We start from the raw sequence: 19,859 nt of genomic DNA on the forward strand, positions 1-19,859 counted from the left end.
GCCGTGGGTCGCGGCCGTTTCCCCCGCCCGGATACCGCCCCGGCAGGCGCACGAGAGCAAGCGCAGAGGCAGAGGCAGAGGCAGAGGCGGAAGTAGATGCAGAAGTAGATGAAAAAAAAAAAGATGCAAAACCCAGAGCCAAGCGCTGATCCCTGGCCTCGCTGCTCAACGGCCCGGACCGGACCGGCGAGGGCGTCGCCATCGATGGTGACTCTTCCAGCAATCAGCAACCAGCAATCAGCAATCGTCGATCTTGCCGGCGTCGGCCTTTGCCGGGTCTTTGTCCTGGCCTTTCCGGCGTCCGCGCGGGAGGCTTGGCCGAGGCAAGGCCGTCCCCACGCAGCCCGCTTGTTGCGTCGCGGTTTGAACTCCCGCCCCCTCCCGAGCCACACGGCCAAAGCGATCCCAAACTCACCTCCCTCTGGCCCCGCAAGGCTCCTATATAGATCCCCGTCTCGTCCCTCGCCCGCTCTGCTCCCGCTCGGTCTGAATCCATTCGGCATCCGCCTCTGCTGTCTCCCGAGCAATCCCTGTCCCAGTTCCCTCGCTCCCCATCCTCGCCTGTCCACCCTCGCTGCACAATGATGACCTCGTCGCAAGTCGAGATTGCCAAGCCAGAGATTTCGTCGCCGGCACTCAGCACCATCAAGCCTTCCAAGTCCCTGATATCGGTGCTGCCGGTGGAAATCGGGTCTGCCGTCGCCTCGGCCGCCCTGATCACGCCGTTCATCTCCATCATCGACAAAGCCATCTTCGAGAATGCATCGGGGCGTATGAAGCTGGCCCCGGCAGTCGTGTCGGGACTGCGACTGCTGGTCACCAAGCCCTTGACCTTTGCCCGACAGCCCAGTTGCTATCTCATCTGGGGTCTCTACGTGGCCACATACACTGTCGCCAACACCATCCAGGCCACCTGCGAGTCTGCCAACATTGACTGGTTCTATCCCAAGTTTGTTGGTGAGTGTTGTGCCTGCGTCGGTCTGCACAAGAGCCGGACACCCTGTTGGAGGATTCGCGGCGGCCAAGGGCTCGGTTCGATGGTAGCCACTGGTTTCGATAGCGGGTTAGCCAGCGTCGATGGCGGAACGACGGAACGGCGGAACGACGGAATGACGGAATGACGGAATGACGGAATGACGGAATGACGGAATGGCCCGCGCAGAGCTCAGTTTTGCGGTGGCATCCGTAAAGCAGAGCGATACCAGCCTCGACTATTGGTGCAATTCCTCTGTATCCGATTGATGTTGCGGTTTTGCCCCGTCTGCGTACTGACAGCGTGCTTTTGCTGCTGCTTCTGCTGCTGCTTCTGCTGCTTTTGCCACTGGCAGGCACCTCGTTCGCCAACGTCACCCTCTCCGTCCTGAAGGATCTGTACTTTACCCGAGCCTTTGGCAAGGGCAGCATCAAGCCGGTTCCGCTGCGGTCCTACGGCATGTACACCATCCGTGACACGATGACTGTCTTTGCCGGCTTCAACTTGCCGACGTTGATGGCGGAAACGCTCTCGACCAACTTCCCCATCGAGCGGCGCCATGCCGATGTGATCTCGCAGCTGGTTGCCCCGTGCGCCGTCCAGGCACTTTCATGCCCGCTGCACCTCTACGGCATGGACTACTACAACCGCCCAGGCAACCTGGGCTTTGATCAGCGGTGGGCCTTCATCAAGAGGGAGTACTTTGGCACAACCCTCGCCCGCATGGGTCGCATCCTCCCGGCGTACGGCATCGGCGGCGTCGCCAACAAATTCTTCCGGGCCAAGGGATACGAGATGCTGGGTTGAAACCCCTTCCTGGGCTCTGTGGCTCTCGAACGCTCCTGGATCGCTCCTTCGGACAAATGTACATATTCCAGCATATGGCCGCGTGCGCACGCTGGCCATGCATTCCATGGCGATAGAGGCCATGGCCACAATCGATGATGACGGACTCTTTTTTCTTTCATTTTCAGCAGCAGCTGCTGCATTCACAATATATTGCCGACGGTTGGCCGGCCTGTGCATACCTGAGTCCGACTGCGACTGACTTTGCAGCGCTGGGGGCTGTGCGCCAGAGCCGGGTCGCTGCAACAGACAGGAGGCGACCGAACAAGTTCCAGGAACGCTGGAGCAGGCCGCCCTCAAGCCGCCGCTGGGCTTGAGCTGGATACGCAGGCAGAGCGAGACCAGAAGGCCGCTGGCTTTTGCATCGGGGCTTGCGTCACGGCTGACTGATTTCGAGCCCCGCGTCGTGGATTTGCAATTTCGTCGGCTCGTCGATCGCGGCACATCTTCATCGCCAGCCCTCGAGCGACAGCAAGCAGCGCCCAAGCCAGTTTGCAGATTGTACCGGCTCGTTGCAGACTCTACCCAGGCCCCCGATGGCTACTCCACCCGAAACCTCCTCCAACTTCAAGGTCGCCGTCATCGGCGGCGGGCTCGTTGGCTCCCTCACGGCCGTCTATCTCGCCCGTCGCGGCTGGAATGTTGAAGTCTACGAGCTTCGTAAAGGTAGGTTCAGTGGCCGCTGTCCTGTTCTTGGTCGGCAACGTCGTGGGCGATCAAGCGTCCGCTCACAACCTGCCAACGCTCAATAATGGCTGATCGCTCACTCATTCGCTCGCCGTTACCATCGCCGTTGCCATCGCCGTTGCCATCGCCGTTGCCATCGCCTGTGATTCTCCTCCCCTCGACCAGATTTGCGCAACTCGCCACACTATTCGGGCCGATCGATTAACTTGGCTGTCAGCCGCCGCGGACTGGCTGCCCTTGATGCTGTCGGCCTTGAGGCTGCCATCAAGCACACCATCATCCCGATGAAGGGCAGAATGGTGCACACACTCGATGGAAAGCAGAACTCGCAGCTCTACGGCGTGTTCGGCGAGGTAGCAGACTCGTTCCTGAGGATGTCGCAGCAACAGCATGTGCACTGCTGCTTCGTTGGCCAAGCAGCTCGTTCGCCAAGGCGGCCCATGCCCGATGCTGTGATTCCTAACCACCTGTGTGCGTCGCACTCTTCCCCTTGGTCGCCGTGAGCAGCACATCAACTCGATCGATCGCAAGGTCATCAACGAGTACGTCCTCACCGAAGCCGAAAAGTACCCGAACGTCAGGCTGTTCTTCGAGCACGACGTGCGGGCCATCGACTTTGAGTCCAACCTCGTCGAATTCGAGGCCAAGGACCGCCAGCGTGTGCAGATCAAGGCCGATCTGATCATCGGCTGCGACGGCGCCTTCTCCAAAGTCCGGGGACAGATGATGAGGAAGACGCTGTGAGTGTTGCGAGCAGCTCATGCTGCATAGATGCCGAATTGCCCCAGCCTTTCTGGACCTGGGCATTGCGGCAGCAAAGCCGCATTCTCGCATTCGGCCGATGCATGATCTCCGCGGATGACTTGTTTCTGACCGATCCGCCCGTTTGGCTTCGTGCTTGGCTCTGCACTTGGCCGACTTCTCTTGGACTCGCCAGCATGAACTACTCCCAGGAGTACATCGATACGCACTATGTCGAGCTGCACATCCCACCCACCCCCAGCGGCGACTACGCTCTCGACCCCAACCACTTGCACATCTGGCCGCGCAAGTCGTTCATGCTGATCGCCCTTCCAAATCCCGACAAGTCGTTCACTTCGACGCTCTTCATGCCGCTCGAGTCGTTCAACGTCATTACCACACCCGAGACCCTCGTGGACTTTTTCCGGACCACCTTCCCCGATGCCCTGCCGCTGCTGGGACGTGACGGGCTCGTCAAGTCGTTCTTTGAGAACCCCAAGGGCGCGCTGATCACGGTCAAGGTTGGTGACGATGTGTCTGACGCTGTCGCGAGAGATGCTCGATATGACGGCCATGGACAACTTGCTTCGCCAACTCAAGCGAGTCGTGTCCAGTCGGCGTCATCAGCAGTGCCGAACGATCATGCTCGGTCCGGATAGCATGCGTTGGCTGACTTTGGCAAATGCCCTGACTGTTTGCCGCCTGTTTGGTCGTCCAGTGCCAGCCCTACAACTACCAGCACAAGGCCCTGATCCTGGGCGACGCAGCCCACGCCATGGTGCCGTTCTATGGCCAGGGTATGAACTGCGGCTTCGAGGACATCTTGCTGCTCAACGAGATTCTCGACCGCCAGATCGGATCCGAGAAGAACCCGACCCAGGACCAGATGCTGCACTGTCTGGACGAGTACAGCCGCGCCCGCCATCCAGATGCCACGGCCATCTGCGATCTGGCCCTGTATAACTACCAGGAGATGCGCTCATCGGTGCTCGAGTGGTCGTATTTGCTCCGCAAGGCTGTCGAGGGCTGGATCTACCGCCGCCTGCCGTTCCTGGGCATTGTCCCGCTGTACACGATGGTGTCGTTTACACGCATTCCCTACTCGGAAGCCGTCCGCCGCTGGAAGCGCCAGACACACTGGTTCAACACCATTGGATCGACGACCAAGGTCACCCTGGCGGCTGCGCTGGGAGTTTTGCTTACCCGCGAGACGCTCAAGCGTCTCGGGATATCCGCGGTGTCGTGGGTGCTTGGCCGAGGCATCCAGACGGCGTGAGGCTCGCACCAGGACATGCCATGCCATGCCATGCCATGTCATAGCGCTGTGTCATAGCGCCTGTGTCCGACCCAATCAATATAATTCCAGACGGGCTGCATTCTTGCCGGCCTTCCAATGTTGCTTGGATGTTCCCTGTGGCTGCTCTTGCCCCGTGCTCCATGTTCCATGCTCGTGCGGATTGCCCTGTCGCTCGTGTCGGTGTGGGATTTCGGACCAGGATTTGTTCGGGAGGCGGCTCGGGGCCCGAGCCGATTCCCGCGTCCTTGCCGCGGAGGCCAGTGGCATCTGTGTGTCATTTGTGCGACGGGTGCGGGGTTTGTCGGATGTGCCACAAGGAATAAGGGCCCGTCGTTCTCGCCTCTGTGTCGGTCTCGCTGCGGCAGTGTCGCTGTCGAGGCACTGGTTTGTCGCAGCGCTCTCGGCCCCGTCTCGGCGCCGCTCGTGGCTTCTCGTGGCTGTCCAAGGCTGCGTTTCTGCCGGCCTCGTTCTGGAACCGACCTGCTCTCCCCAGCTCATCTCCAGACCTCCTCAGGCCATCTCTGCAAGCACATCCACCAGGATCGAGAATGCGCCCAGCACATCTCCTGTCACCTGTTGCCCTTGTGCTGCTCGCCCAGGAGGCCCAGGCCCTGGCTCTGACTGACTGCCAGAGGAACATCATCTACCAGCTCACTAAGTATGCCTGTCCTCTTGTGTCGCCCCAGAGCCGAACATGTCGCCCATCGCTCCGACTGACCATCCAAACTCTGTCCGCCTCAGCTTTCTTGGATACTCGACAAACCAGTTCGAGTACGGCTTCTGCTCGCTACACGGAGAACATACCTTCACCTGCGGCATCATTGGGTTCTCGACGTATGTGACCGTGCCGCATCCTATCTTGTCATCCCGGTCTCTGCCGCTTGCCTTCCGCCGCTTCCGCCTCTCGTCGCCTCGAGCCAGCCACGGGCCCTCAGCGGATGTTTGTGGCCAATGAAGCTAACGCCAACTACGCTTGAACCTGCCCTGTCGCCATGCAGCAAAACACAGGACGTCAGCCAGATTGTCGCCAACTATTCGTCGGCACTTTCGCCCGTCACCGCCAATCCCTTCCAGGCGTACCTCGTTCCGCTGCAACAACAGTCCACCTCTGAATCAGCCTACAATGGCTTCTGCGCCGCCTGGAACTCGACTGCCTCGCGCGATCCGGTCTTCCAGAAGGCCCAGGTCAACTACCTTGATCAGAATTACCTGCAGCCCTCGGTCCAGATTGCGCAAAATGCCGGCCTTACCTCGCCGCTGGCTGTAGCACAGGTCGGCCATAACCCATCGTCTGTCGACCGCCTCCCTTCGACGTCGTGCAATCCATGTCACCGGACTGAGGATACCTGTGTCTGCGACGGCATCATGAGAAGTCACTGACTCGCCATGTTCGATCACTCTACACCCAACAGATCTTTGACACCCTGATCACCAACGGCTACTTGGACGCACAAAAGGGCAGCACCGTCTCCACCATGATTAGCGACACCAACAGCCTCCTCGCTGCCAACGGAACCACATGGACCGAGCAGCAATGGCTCAGCACGTTCCTCCAAGTCCGTGTCGAATATGCCAAGACCTCGTCGTCCTCGTCATCGTCCACATATGGTGAAACAGTGACCAGAGTAAACTCGGTAGGTTGTGTCTATATGTATCTACATGTGCCTGCATGCGTCTGCATGTGTCTATATGTGCCTACATGTGCCTATATGTGTCTGCGTGCGTCTGCATGCGTCTGTATGTGTCTGTATGCGTCTGTATGTGTCTGTATGCGGCATCCCGGGCCCCGATTGTTTGTGCGGTATCAGCATGCCTATCGGCTCCGCCATGACCGCTTCGTGCATCATCAACACCTCCATGAATATCTGTGGCCGCGACTGACTCGTCCCTATCCCTTGATCTGGCGCAGTACCAATATGCCCTTGCAAACGGATACATCAACTTCACCGACATGCTGGTTGCCCTGCAGATGAGTGGCCAGGTCACCACCATCAGCTGCGTGCCTTCGCTTCTGCCTGCATCCGGACCTATCCCAGTTTCGGCCAGCGCAGCGGCGGCGGCCAAAACGACCACGTCCACGACTCTCTCATCGGGAAGCACCGGGTCGTCCATCGTTTCGCAGCCTATCTTTGTGGGCAGCGTGGTCGAAGGCTCCCTCATCGGCATCGCCGCCCTCTGTGCTGTCGTTATTGCGGGATACAAGATTCGCGCTCATTTTCGACGATTCAAGCACATTCCCCTCGACGATGTTGAGGGGCGTTTCTAAAGTTCGACTCTGCTCTCGGAGCATTCCTCATCATTCTCTCGCCGGCCGACCCTCATCCACCGCATCCAAGCTCCCTTTGGTTCATCCACAACCAAGCGATGTATTAAGATTTTGCATCCACCCAAACATGATCCAACCCCCCACGATAGAACCCAGCTCAATTCAATCTTGACATGGCGCTATACAGCTAGTGCACAATACAGCTTATTCAGAACGAAACGGGGCAGTGCGTTCCTGAGTGTCCCTGCCAGTAATCTGTTGGCCCCAGCGAGCAGGACATGGGATTGCACTCTTGCTTTGGTTGGCTGATTCGGGAGCGCGGTCTCGAACACATCCAGTCGATTCGCTGTGGCAACTGGGATTGGCTTTGCATTATGGGGTGTGGCACATGCAGTCGATACTCTGTATATCTTGGGTGCAAAGTTCGGTTCCTCGGCATCGATTGATTCGAGCGGCTTGAGTTGCTTGCTCGTCGCCATCTGCTCTGACTCATGCCAGACACGTGTCTCTGGTGCATCACGTGGACGACCGATCCAGCCGGATCGAGTGTCGCCCGTTCGAGCCTGTCTCTCGCCACCATCACTGCTGCAATGTCGCTCTCCATCGCCATCCATCTCCTCTGAAGCCATCGACCGCCAGCGAGCCCCGCCTCACCAACCTCGAACTCGCCGCCGTCTCGCAAGCCTCATCCCCAGTCAGCCATCCAGGTGCCATCGCGGCCCCGATTCCCTCCCCCTTTCTCTTCTGGACTGCTGCCCTCAGCCATGTCTTCCATCAGCCGCAAGGTCATCCGCGACATCATCCGCAAACAGAAGGCTGCTCCGTCAGCAGCCGGGCTCTCCATTCCGGGCATGGACGCCGTCAGCTTCTACCCGGAGCCCGTGGTGTTTCCCGCTTCCAGTCCGTCGCTGCCTCAACCGCCGTCGCACTTTGCTCAGCCGCGACCAGAGCGATCCGATACCGAGCAGGAGCTCTACAACTCGCTCAACGAGCAATTTCTGGATAAGCTCAAGGGCCATGTCGACCAAGAAACCATCTGGGAGAGCTACGAAAAGCTGATGGAGTCGGCTGTCGAAAAGGTAAGTTGCCGTGGATGCGATCTCGACTCCGGCCCCTGCTGCTGCGTTGCGCCTTGTCGAGTGATCGGGTCATGGCAACACTCATCGTCAGCACTCACACACGGGAGAGCCACCGGATTCGACGCTCTAATCGCTCTAATCGCTCTAATCGCATTTCCATACCACTGCTGCTTCCGCCGCCGCCGCCACTTCCATATGCAGTCGCTCCACTCGGCTGTCAATCACAAGCGGCTTCTCAGCCAGCTGCAGTACCTCGAAAGGTTCCTCACCGACGGCGAGCATACCAACGTCCGTGACCCTGAGAGGATCCGTGGCTTCTTCTTCAAAATTCGAGACCGTCTATCCTCCGATGCCAGCTACCAGACATATCTATACCTTATCAAAAGCTACGAAGAAAAGGTGCGCGAATCGTTCCCGGGACGGTAGCCTCAGCCACAGCTTGTATCGCTGTTGCCACCTGATAACCGCCTTGACACACGCAGTTGGTCTTGCGGCCCGCCACCAACTCCTTGGATCGGGCCGATTTTGTTGCGTAGTACGGCTTTTAGAATCATCTAGTTTGTAGACTCACTCGCCCTTGCGCTGTTATATGTAGGGTGACGTTGCCAAAATCAAACAAACCATCCTGGAGATGAAGCGCAGGAAGCTCGACATCCGATCCGAGATCTACAACATTTTGGTTCGCACCTGCATCGCCGTCGGTGATCTGGATGGCGCCCGTCAGGTGCTCCTCGAAGTCAAAGCCCTGCACGAAGCCAGCACCCCGTCGCATATCTCTGTCGATCCGTCCGTGTACGAGTCGCTCATCAAGCGTTTGTCCGCCTCCGGACGCCCAGACGACTGCGAAGACCTCCTCGAAGACATTCCCGTGCTTGGTATCAAGCCGACCTCACCAATGTACAACTACTCCATGATGTGTATGATGAAGCATCGCAGATACGAAGATGTCGTTCGCTGGTTCCAGACAGTCAAGAACGGCCCGGTGCAGCCAACCCTGAGCACGTTTCACATGGCGTTGATCGCATACAGTCATCTGTCCCCCAAGAAGGCCATACAGCTGTTCCGCTCGATGCAATCGTCGGAGGGATCCCTTCCCAAGCCCGATCTCCACGTCCTACAGACCATGGCCAAGTTTTCCATTCGCACCCATAATCTGGATCTTGCTCTCGAGGTTCTGGATCTCATCCACACCAACCCAGATTTCCTCCGAGAGCTTGGTAGAGGCCGCTCTGCTCTGTATCAGGGCCTCGTTTCGCTTGCGTGCAAAATGGAGCGCCTGGACATCGCCACGGATCTGCACCTGTCCTTGAACACCCATCCCAACATCGGCGTCCTGCCGCCTGACTTGATCCTGGAACCAACTCCCAAGCAACTCAACGAGCTGCTGACGTCCCTTGCCGAACGCAGCCGCATCGATCTCTTGAGCCGTGTCGCTGCTAACCAAGTATCGTGGCACCAACTCACGCCCGAGGCAATTCGCTCCATCCTGCAGTGTCAGATTCGTCAAGCACCCACTGATCCAGAAGCGGCAAATCGCGCCGTCGACATTCTCTGCTCCAAAACAACGCATCTGAGCGAGTCCGATCTGAATGCAGTCCTTTCGGTCGACCTTGTTGGCTTGCTTGGTCATCTGGAGCGGGCGCAGGGCGGAGAGAGCATCAAATGTCTTCTCGATCTTGCTGCCCGTGCCAGCGACCCGAAGCACCGCGAGACGCTCTACAACAGCTACTTGCGTGTGCTTTCTGCCCAGCGACGATTCGACCACGTAGTTCGCGTTTACAGCCTCATGAAAGACGACTCAGTGCCCGTCCACGATTCCAACCTCATCTTTGAAGCCCAGCTCCAGTCTTGCGCCGCCTCGACTGACTCTACCCTTCGCGACGGGCTGTGGCCCCTGATGCAGAGGGTCGTCCTCGATGATGGAATGTACCCAGGGCTTGCAGGAATCCTGCGGCTGTTTGAGCTGGCGGCTGAGTGCGAGCAGCTGAACGAGCTGGAGCTCTTTGCGCACAGCATCCGAGAGCAGTCGAAACAGCCCGGCCGCCGCTTGACCCAAGACGATCGACAGCGGCTCCAGAGGCTATGTGACATTACGCAGTATTTGCTGCTCTGTGTGCACCACAGCTTCAAGTTCGACGGCGATGGTGCCAAGATTGACGCCACGCAAATGCCAAACGAGCTCAGTCACGACGAGGTCGATCAATTGGTCGAGTTTCTGATGGGCAAAGTTGGCTTGCGCGGCAACCGTGGTGCCGACAGTCCACTTGGCCAATTGATTCAAGCACGGCTTTCTGCCTGAGTTGTGCTCAGCAATCGACTCTCATTCCGCGAATCGACTTGCGCCCCCCCCCGAACGGTCCGAGAGAGGCAAGAGACAGCCCAAGATGAAGCCCAAACAGTGTGTGCTGTATGGAGCTCTGCACTGCCACTGTAAATACATTTGACTTGATCGAAAGGAAAGCATGACATCTCTGTGATTCCGGTTGGCTGTGTTGGTAGTGGGAATGCCTGCGTCCAGCGAGCCATTGAAAACGAACGCTTGCAGTCTCAACATGACACCTTGGTCCGATGTCTCATCATAGATGATGAATGGGGCATGTTGAATCAATCCAGAAAGAAGCGGGACGCCTTGGTTTTTGGTCATTGACCGAATGATTTGTCACTCGAGACTAATTCGCGCCCATATCCCGTTATGACTGAACCTGGTGTCCAAGGAGACCGATGAGCAAGCGACTCATGCCGCTCGAATCAATCGATGCCGAGGAACCGAACTTTGCACCCGAGATATACAGAGTATCGACTGCATGTGCCACACCCCATAATGCAAAGCCAATCCCAGTTGCCACAGCGAATCGACTGGATGTGTTCGAGACCGCGCTCCCGAATCAGCCAACCAAAGCAAGAGTGCAATCCCATGTCCTGCTCGCTGGGGCCAACAGATTACTGGCAGGGACACTCAGGAACTCACTGCCCCGTTTCGTTCTGAATAAACTATAGAAATGATACCCAGGGCAAAAGATCTGGCGCACCATTTCATTTTGGGAGCATTCAAGTGCAGTCGACTCGCTGAAGCACAGATATGCGATGAGGAGCAGTGGCTTGTCTATCTTATGCAAGTGGGCGATGGTCCTCAGTCGATGGTGACGGCGCAGTTCAGATGCAAGGTGAATGCTGGTGCTAGGTGTCGTCGCCTCCTGAGTCGGTTCATTTGTGCGGCTGGATGAAGGATTGTCCGACTAAATGTCGGGGAACTTCCACGAGAACACCGCGCCTTCTGCCGAAACCGAGACAACGCACCGATGGTCAGGGGAGATTTTGACCTTAGTGATGTCGGTCGAGTGTCCCACGCCGACAAAAACGACATCGCCTTCCTCGTATCGGTACATCTTGACAAGTTTGTCACTGCCGCCGATCACAAAGAAGCGGCCGTCGGCGGTGATGTCGAGACCGTTGATAGTATCGGACTGCGAGGCCTCGAGCTCTCGGATGAGCGAACCATCAAAGGCCTCCCAGTAAGCCACCTGCGGACAAAGAGCGAGGTCGTTCGATGGTGGCACTCGCGTTGATAAGCGGTGCTAAGATGGCTGTGCTGTCCGGATCCAGGGCGAACAGCACCAAAACAGCACCAAAACAGCACCAAAACAGCACCACCGATCTGCCCACATCCAGTTATGTGTCTCATCAAACACTGGTGCACACAGTCCTGCTTCCATCAAGCCCTTACCTTGCGGTCCGTGCCGCTCGTAAGGAGCTGACTTTCGTCCGGAAAGTACGCCACAGCTTTGAAGAAGCTCGGGGCAAACAGTACTTGGTTGCGGACATATCGGGTCAGATCCCAGACGATACACGAGCCGTCTGACGACGACGAGACACACTCGAGGTTGTTTTTGCGGATCTTGATGCAGGTTACCGTTCCCTTGTGCTCTTTCATGGCATCCTCAAGGATCTGTATTTGCTTGGTTACTTTCCACACCCGGACTTGTCCATCTACGAGGGACACATCATGTTGGCTCTGAGTTCATCGACCGTTTGTAATGCAGGCAGTTGATGCGCCTGGAATCTTCGCTTGAACTGTGCCAGCCAAGTCGGCCCCACGACCGGCTCCGTGCGATATCCCTGATGCCAACATGTTGTCAACCACTCTGTGCATACCTCCTCCGCCCGAAACAATGCGAAAGTCCCCGCGCTGATTGAAGGGGTCGGTAACAGCCAAGGCGGTGACGCCCCGCTTGTGGGCATCATGAATCTCGTACTGGAGTCGACCGGACTGTGGCCCGAAAGCCCTGATCTTGCCATCGTTCCAGCCTGCAGTACAAGAAACGTTTCGGATATCACGTTAGCACGACTGTCCAAAGCTGACATTCTGTCCACGAGCAGTATACTTGTGTCAGCCGCAGTCAACGCAATTGCACCCATGCCTACCGCTGATGAGCGATGACCCATCTTTCTTGAAAGTGATGCAATTGCACTCGAGGTTGGGCACTGCAATTCTCAGGAGCTCGGTGGCCGTCATTGCGTTCCAGATTCGTATGTCGGTGTCCGAGGCTGTCGCAAAGACTTCCGAGGAGTTGCTACAGACAGATATCGCAGGACATGAGTCAGGAGGCGCCAGTATTGCCCCCCCCCTTGCACGCGCAGCCATTTTTCTTTCGCACACGAGTAAAGACTCACGGGGGGAAGCAAATGTCATTGATGGCCGAGTAATGACAGGTGGACTTGAGCGTGGCTTTGAAGTCCTTCTTGGTCACATGATAGATGTTGCTGTATGCTGTTCCAGCCACAAACGAGTTATCGTCGTAGACTGCAATCGATGTCACACTTCCGCTGACTTTGACAGTCCTGCCAGAAGTGGATGTTCGATAAATAAATTTGATGACGTCCGTGCATGCGATTTGCTGCAACACGCTTCAATGCGCGGATGGCATCGCTTGCGAGAGCAGCGACCGTTTGTTGATTGAATTGCTTACCTTAGAATGTTCAGTTTTGGGAGTTTGAGAGCCGCGATGGTGCCGTCGCCACATCCGACGACGATCATGTTGTCATCTTTGTATAGAGCAGCGGAAAGAACGCCCATGCTGAACAGATCCTGCATACGCACAAACCCAGGGCGGTCCATAAAGGTCACAGTCAGGGCGAGTACGGTCGAATCAGAGTCGGAGGGCCCTTTCTTAGCGTCGTTCAGACGACATACCTTCTCCTTGGGTGGGCCCGAGACCTTGAATAGCTTTGTTCGCAGGTTCACCTGGAGCAGGTCGCCTGTAGTGGTGCCGCAGTACATGAACTCGTCGTCGCTGTCGACCGTGATGCACTTGACAATTCGCTTGATCTGGCCCGTCTGGCAGTCTGTTGCCCGCACCTTGCGCTGGGTCAAATTCAGCTCCCAGACTCTCAGGGTGCTGTGTCCGCCGGTGACAAAGATGTTATCGTCGTTGTTGAGATAGGCGAGCGAAAGCGTGACGCCGGCGGAATCTTTGCCCGCCGGCGAGCCACAAATGGCTGCGCCCTTGGCCAAGTCCCAGACAATCACCGAGTTGTCGTCTTCACCGCCCAGTGAGGCCAAGTACTTGTCGTTGGGGCTAAATGCCAACGCTTGAACCTTCACCTTGTGGAGCGTCAGGCGATGCAGCAACTTGCGGTTCTCAAAGTCCCAGATGATAATGTCTGCCTAATAGAATCCGACAGAGGACCTTCTGCATCAACACAAAGCCACTCGCTGAAGGCGTGGGCGATGGAGCGCCAACTTCAAATATCGCTCATCGGTCAGCATCACGGCCACTCACCTGGAATCCCATGTGTGTGACCTGGCCGCTTGCGATAAATTTGCCACTCTTGCTCACGGCCAGGCAGCTCACGGTGTTCGTGTGGCCTTGGAGAAAATCTTGGCTTTTCTTGCCTTCGCCGCTGCTTTCGATCACGACGGTGCTGCCAAGGCTGTAGACCATGTGCCCGTCGGAGTGCTTCAAGAGCCCCTGGGGAACGGCACCTGCAAGCGAGTGGGAGGTGAGTGCCACCCGACGCGCAGGTTCAGTTGTCAAACCACAAGTTGAGGCGATAATGATCGATTCAGTGGATTTGGCGAAGGCATGAGTCGAACGGAACCCAGGCGATGGGGATCATGCCTCCCTCGCCGATGGGGTTCCTCACTGGACAGGCGAGTCTGACTATTCAGCGCGGGGAAGTGAAAACAGGGCAGGGAACGCGAGAGCATCGATGAATCGACGCGCATGCAGTCTTGCTTGGGCACAGCACCTCCAAAACCGATGATGGTTTCGAGCTCCAGATGCGTGAAATCCGATGTGATGGGCGGCATGCTCCAGATTGTGTGCGGAAAGTCAGAGGGAATGCGTTTTGGTTGTGCGCTTGTGTGGGCTGGGCGAGAGGATGCCGGGTTTGTGCCGAACGCGAACGGCAGCGACGAGATATGGCCAGAAACGACAGCGCCGGCGCGAGGAGAGTCGGAATGAGGGGCGAATGGAAGGCGGGGCAGCAGCAGCCGATGCGATTCAATGGCGGTGGACTAGAGTCAAGGCGGGCCAGGCCCGAGCCGGACCAGGAAGCGAGGATGGCGATCGGCGTCTTGGGCTGGCCTGGGTTCATGAGCGGTTGCGGTGCCCTGGCTCCCTCCAGGCGACCAACGCAGCAGCAGTTTCATCCTTGGAGGAGCAAGACACTCAAATCACACCCCAGCGGGCAGCAGAGACCAGAGCATGGCTTCTTGGCTTGGAGCGAGGACGATCGGCGATGCTGCAGCACCCCTCGCCACGACATCCAAACAGATTCGGCTGACAACCAAGTCGACAGAAACGGCATGGCAGGACTTGGTCTTGAGATGGCTGTCGTTGCGCCGGGACACCTCTGTCTTTGCTTTGTGCAGATGGGCCGCATAGCAGGCGCAAACTGTGGTTAAGACTGTCATGGGAGTGAGAGCAAGGCGAGCAATTGGTGTGTTGAAATGTGTGAACAACGAGTGAGATTCGACGCCACTCTGCTCAGTGAAATGCATTATCTCAGCCCCGTCAGCGGCGTTGCACTGCTGAACAACATAGCATTGAATAGAATGGAATTGAAGTGTATGCTGTTTGGGGCGTCGTCTCCTGGCTCGCCAGCCCGACAGGGGGAAAGCATCTGGCCTTTCCGTTCTGCCCCCCCCCATCGCTCTCTCATTTCGCTCCTTCGGCTTCGTCGCCGCTCTCCTGGCCTCGTCTGCACATCGTCGATTGCTGCTTCCCCCGCCACTGTCATCCAACCTCTCTGCCATGCTCAGAGCCTTTTCCTGTTGCTTTGGAGGGCTGGCAACCCCACCCAATGGCCGAGATGCCTCATCGCAGACCCCTGTTGCTGTGCAGCCAATATCCACTCCCCCGCCCAGTTCCATGAGCGCCTGGCTCCATCCCGTCGAGTGTCTCATCAACACCGCCCGCGACGAGCCCGATGCCCTTCTGATCAACACTTACGAGAACGGTGCCTCGGAGCGACTCAGCTATCTCCAGGTGTGGAAGCAAGCCTATTCCATCGCCCAGGCCCTCAAGGCTCTCCCTGGCTGGAACGACGACGGCCACGAGGTCATCGGCACCTTCTGTGAGGCCGAATCCAGCTGGGCGATCGACTCGCTCGCCGTGTGGATTCTTGGCAAGTGAGTATCTCTGGTCTGTTGCAGCGGTGTGATGTTGGGATGTGGAGTCGTGAGGATGGGCTCAGGCAAGGGACATGTTCAACCCTTGCTCCGTGCCATGTCAAGGGTCGAGTCTCACCTGTCCTTTGAACTCCATCCAGGAAAACACTCAACCTTGCTCTCAACCTGCCACCTGCAGCCCGCAGGGCCCTGTGCGAGAGGTTTGTGCTGGTTGCTATCGTGAGGATGAGCAGGCTGGTTCCTGCATCCTGGATTGAGCCAGCTTCTCTTCTGGGCTGGTCGACTGAGATCCTGACACTCACATCACCACCAACCGACAGACATGCGATCAAGTACATCCTCCACCATCGTACCAAGCCCGGCCGCACCGAAGGCGTGACTCTGATCGATGCCGCCACCTTCCCCATGCTTGAAAGCGTTCCGCCCCCGTCCCTCGAAGTCTGTGAGCCTCTGAAAGAGTTCGTTGCTGTTGCCTGCACTTCCGGGACGACAGGTATGTGACCCGGGGGATGAAAATGGTGGCAGCTTAAGGTGCACAACTCGATGATTGAAGGACATGGAGCAGTGGTGACATGATGATCGCCAGAAGGTCTTGTTCTGACGATCGTGTGCTATCCACAACACCGACTCTTGATCAATCCCAGGCGTCCCCAAGTCGTAAGTGGCTCGACAATGTCGCTATCGTCCAGCCCATCGTGCCTATCCATATATTCACCAATATTCCTGACAATATCTGTGTTTGGCTAGATACGACTATTCTCACAAGAGCGCCATGGCTTTGAAAAAATCGGCCGGTGCCCCATACTTGGCCATCGGAGTTTGCCAGGTACGAGTTAAATAGCAGGATCATATCTCAAAGATGAATTCATGATCATTAATCTCTGCTTATTGGCAGTTACCATCTTTTGTGGCGACCATCAATGGCTTGGCAAGCGTTGTGAACATCAAAGGATCGCTCTGGATACCCGAGCCTTCCCCCAATATAGTTGAGAGAGTCAAGAGCATGATCACAATGCTGGATGATGGCGTATCGTACCTTTTCCTGGTAAGCAGTCGGGTCTGTCATGGAGAAGTTGCTCACGATGTGGTGTTGACACACAACACCACGCTATCGAACTCCGCCACCAGACCCCCTCATTCATCAAGATGATCATCAGCACGGCCCTGGCATTGAATCCCAATGTCAAGTGGGAGAAAACGAGAATCATTGCTTTGGGTTCCGAGCTCGTGCCTCCGAGCATTATTCAAAGTACAAGACAGGTCTTCCCGAACGCCGAGATCCTGTCCATTTATGCTTCCAGCGAGGTTGGTCGAGGTCCCAGCAAATCAGTCTGGTGGTTGAAGTTTTCCGGTACTAATTCACTACGGCATCAGTCGCTCGTCCTTGGTGCAATTTTGCTCTTTCGCCTTGCGTCAGACACAAGGGCAATTCCTGAGAAAGTTGTCTACGGGCTCATAAAGCCTGATGTGCGCTGTATCCTCTTTGACGAAGAGGGCAACATTGTCGACCAGAAGGTCTCCAAGAGCGGCGTGCTTGGCTTTGCCGTCGACAAGGACCATCCCATCAAGGATCACCCGAGCTTTGTCAGTGCAAATCCGAATGACAAGCTCGCCTCGTTCGGCTTCCTCGAGGATGGCTCGCCCCGTGTCTGCACCATGGACTGGGTCGAGATGGTTGGCGAGAAAGAGTTCACTGTGGTTGGAAGGTGAGGTCGATGGCCGGGTGTTGCATCTCATTGATGGCGAGTGCATATCTGACATCCTGAGGACACATCCAACTCCTGCATCCCGGATACTCACGCCATCCATTCCCTCACTCCACACCATCACTCCAGATTCGACCAGAAGATCAAGGTCAACGGTGTCTATGTCGACCTCAACGCCCTCGAGGAGCTGGCCAACGAAAACATGTCCAAGGTCATCTCGGACTGTGCCTTCATCCAGACCTCCGAGAAGAAGATCGTGATGCTCTTTGTCCGCAGAAGGGGCTCTCAGGTCAACCCCACTCCTGCCGAGCTTCTGCAGCTGACCGAGGACATGTTTGCGCTGACGAACGTCGCCAAGTTTCCGATCCACAACTGCTTCGAGCTCGACGAGTTCCCCTTCAACGACTCGGGCAAGCGCGACCTCAAGAAGCTCAGGCGCATCGCCGAGAATGTCGATCAGTTCGGCAAGTCGGTCGAGTACCCTCCCCTAAAACTCACCAATACTCCCCTGTCCCGCGCTGCCGCCAAGATATCTCAGATCGGCAGCCAGATCATCGACAACCCCGCCCTCGACGGCCGCAACTACTATATCGGCGGTGTCGGCTTTGACTCGCTGAGTGTCGTCCGTCTGGCCCTCTCCATCAAGGACGAGCTGGATGTCGAGATCTCGCCACTGATCTTGCTGTCGAACGGAATGACGCCGCTCGATGTCGCCCAGCTGGTTGTCGACATCCTCGACGACAAACCGATGATTCCCCCGACCGTCCATCTGGCTGCTGAGGCCGCCAAGCTCGACGATGCGAGTGTGACGGCCGAGGGTCTCCCTCCGTTTGTCTATCCCAAGGACCCTCGCGGCATCGTCCTGACCGGTGCCACTGGCTTCCTCGGTGCCTTCCTGGTCTTTGAGCTGGCCCACAAGTTCCCTCGGGCCAAGATCTACTGCCTGGTCCGAGCCAAGGACGAGCAGGAGGCTGTCGAGCGCATCATCAGCACGGCTCAGAAGCTGGTCCTCGATCCGAGCCAGAGAGCCTTCCTTGACCACAACCTCAAGTCTCGACTCGTTGGACTGTGCGGCAACCTGTCGAAGAACAAGTGGGGACTCTCGGACGAGCGATGGAAGGAGATCAGCGAGGAGACCGACATGATTGTCCACAACGGCGCCGAGGTCCACTGGCTGTTTGACTATGACAGACTCAGGGGACCCAACGTCCTCGGCACGACGACGGCCCTGAGACTGGCCACAACCCACCACCTGAAGCCGCTGCACTACATCTCGACCATCGGCACGATCCCGATGGCCAAGAAGGCAGACAAGCCGCTCGAGGAGAAGATCTACTCGGCCTGGAACATCTCTGGCGGCTATTCGCAGACCAAGTGGGTCTCTGAGCAGCTGGTCAACAAGGCACGATCCAGGGGAGTGCCGGTGACCATCATTCGCCCAGCTGGCATCGTCGGCGACAGCCAGTACGGAGGTGAGTCGAGTGTGGTGTGGTGTGATGTGGTGTGGTGTGATGGAGATGTCTCATTCGCTCCATGGACTGGCCATGAATCGATGGTCTCGATTGTCAAGTGCCACTCACCCACCAACTGACACCAACTGACACCTTCACACCTCCATTGCTCCAGTGTCCAACTCTGATGACTACATCTGGCGATATGTCAAGGGATGCATCCAACTTGGTGTTGCTCCGTCGTATGCCACTCCCGTCACCCTGACCATGGATCCCGTCGACCACGTCGCCAAGGTGGTTGCCGAGATTGCCGGCTCTGAGGAGTCCCTGTCCAAGTTTGTGTTCCACATCAGCGACTCGGAGCACAGGTGAGGACTGTGTGATGTGGTGTGAAGTGTGATGTGGTGTGGTGTGGTGTGGATGGTGGATTCCGACTCTGATTACTCACTCACTCACTCACTCACTCACTCACTCACTCACCGCAGTGTCCTCTCCGAGACCAAGCTGTTCGAGATCATCAAAGACCATGGATGGCCGATCCTGTTCGAGACCCGCGAGCAGTTCAAAGAGACATTCCACTCCCATCCCGCCGTCGAGAGCAACGCCCTGTTCCCGCTCATGCATGTGATGATGGACATGTCCTTCAAGATCGACAACGCCAACACCCGCTCGATCTACCCGACTCCCTGTCCCTCGCTGGGGGAGGTTGTCGAGAAGTGTCTCAAGTATCTGCACCACGTTCGCTTCTTGGGCGATCCCCTGGACCCGTCTTCGCCCTTCAAGATCAAGTATCCCGAGACCAGCGCGGTCACCCGCACCGGCCGCAACTGATGTCCGATGCGCCACGGCGATGGTGGGTTCGGGACTCTGAATGCCTCATAATCTTGATAATATCCCGTGTTTCGTGTCTCTTGTTCTATTTGGATCTATCGTCTCTACCTTTTCTTCCAGATGTGCCTTGTCTCCCGTTTCCTTTTCCTGTCCGTTGCTTTCTTTGGTGATCCCAGTGATGGATGGTTTGCTTCGACTGGCGTGTTAATCCGCTCCGCAACACGCTGTTCCATTGACTACCTCGTTGGCCATGTACCCTTGCACACATCCAAGCCAGGACTGAGTGAGAGTGTTGCAGAATACAAGTGGTTCCTTGGTCTCAGCGCTGTTGACCAGACCAACGAGATCC

The 19,859-nt window shown here is 57.0% G+C and overlaps 6 protein-coding genes across 6 annotated transcripts; 5 read left to right on the plus strand and 1 right to left on the minus strand.

Moving 5' to 3' along the window:
* Window positions 1-94: 94 nt before the first annotated feature.
* BJ171DRAFT_439618 (uncharacterized protein) lies at window positions 95-2,005 on the plus strand. Its single transcript, XM_053108027.1, has 2 exons — window positions 95-957; window positions 1,329-2,005. Exons 1-2 carry the CDS (start codon window positions 582-584, stop codon window positions 1,778-1,780), a joined length of 828 nt encoding a protein of 275 aa, XP_052969425.1. The 5' UTR covers window positions 95-581; the 3' UTR covers window positions 1,781-2,005.
* Window positions 2,006-2,097: 92 nt separating this feature from the next.
* BJ171DRAFT_561484 (uncharacterized protein) lies at window positions 2,098-4,523 on the plus strand (the record flags this gene model as incomplete). The annotated part of the gene is made up of 6 exons (XM_053113239.1): window positions 2,098-2,485; window positions 2,672-2,859; window positions 3,014-3,246; window positions 3,444-3,768; window positions 3,966-4,415; window positions 4,467-4,523. The coding sequence occupies exons 1-6, from the start codon at window positions 2,356-2,358 to the stop codon at window positions 4,521-4,523; spliced, it is 1,383 nt and encodes a 460-aa protein (XP_052969426.1). The 5' UTR covers window positions 2,098-2,355.
* Window positions 4,524-5,037: 514 nt separating this feature from the next.
* Window positions 5,038-7,285, plus strand: BJ171DRAFT_494337 (lysozyme-like domain-containing protein). The gene is made up of 5 exons (XM_053110018.1): window positions 5,038-5,202; window positions 5,286-5,378; window positions 5,543-5,816; window positions 5,957-6,178; window positions 6,454-7,285. The coding sequence occupies exons 1-5, from the start codon at window positions 5,093-5,095 to the stop codon at window positions 6,808-6,810; spliced, it is 1,056 nt and encodes a 351-aa protein (XP_052969427.1). The 5' UTR covers window positions 5,038-5,092; the 3' UTR covers window positions 6,811-7,285.
* Window positions 7,286-7,399: 114 nt separating this feature from the next.
* BJ171DRAFT_566139 (uncharacterized protein) lies at window positions 7,400-10,348 on the plus strand. Its single transcript, XM_053113389.1, has 3 exons — window positions 7,400-7,889; window positions 8,091-8,288; window positions 8,485-10,348. The coding sequence occupies exons 1-3, from the start codon at window positions 7,575-7,577 to the stop codon at window positions 10,186-10,188; spliced, it is 2,217 nt and encodes a 738-aa protein (XP_052969428.1). The 5' UTR covers window positions 7,400-7,574; the 3' UTR covers window positions 10,189-10,348.
* Window positions 10,349-10,855: 507 nt separating this feature from the next.
* On the minus strand, window positions 10,856-14,439 carry BJ171DRAFT_494340 (quinon protein alcohol dehydrogenase-like superfamily). The gene is made up of 9 exons (XM_053110019.1): window positions 14,139-14,439; window positions 13,670-13,872; window positions 13,081-13,554; window positions 12,857-12,975; window positions 12,561-12,728; window positions 12,312-12,460; window positions 12,042-12,194; window positions 11,614-11,876; window positions 10,856-11,410 (listed from the first exon to the last, which is right to left on the minus strand). The coding sequence occupies exons 1-9, from the start codon at window positions 14,197-14,199 to the stop codon at window positions 11,126-11,128; spliced, it is 1,875 nt and encodes a 624-aa protein (XP_052969429.1). The 5' UTR covers window positions 14,200-14,439; the 3' UTR covers window positions 10,856-11,125.
* An 823-nt stretch (window positions 14,440-15,262) lies between these two features.
* Window positions 15,263-19,510, plus strand: BJ171DRAFT_579079 (male sterility protein-domain-containing protein; the record flags this gene model as incomplete). Its single annotated transcript, XM_053113940.1, has 11 exons — window positions 15,263-15,522; window positions 15,663-15,722; window positions 15,843-16,015; window positions 16,167-16,179; window positions 16,270-16,348; window positions 16,418-16,567; window positions 16,651-16,827; window positions 16,897-17,228; window positions 17,358-18,700; window positions 18,855-19,047; window positions 19,165-19,510. The coding sequence occupies 11 exons, from the start codon at window positions 15,263-15,265 to the stop codon at window positions 19,508-19,510; spliced, it is 3,126 nt and encodes a 1,041-aa protein (XP_052969430.1).
* Between the last annotated feature and the right edge of the window lie 349 nt (window positions 19,511-19,859).

Source organism: Polychytrium aggregatum (assembly GCF_025602895.1).
Source record: "Polychytrium aggregatum strain JEL109 chromosome Unknown BJ171scaffold_8, whole genome shotgun sequence".
In the NCBI taxonomy this organism is placed as follows: Eukaryota; Fungi; Chytridiomycota; class Chytridiomycetes; order Polychytriales; genus Polychytrium; species Polychytrium aggregatum.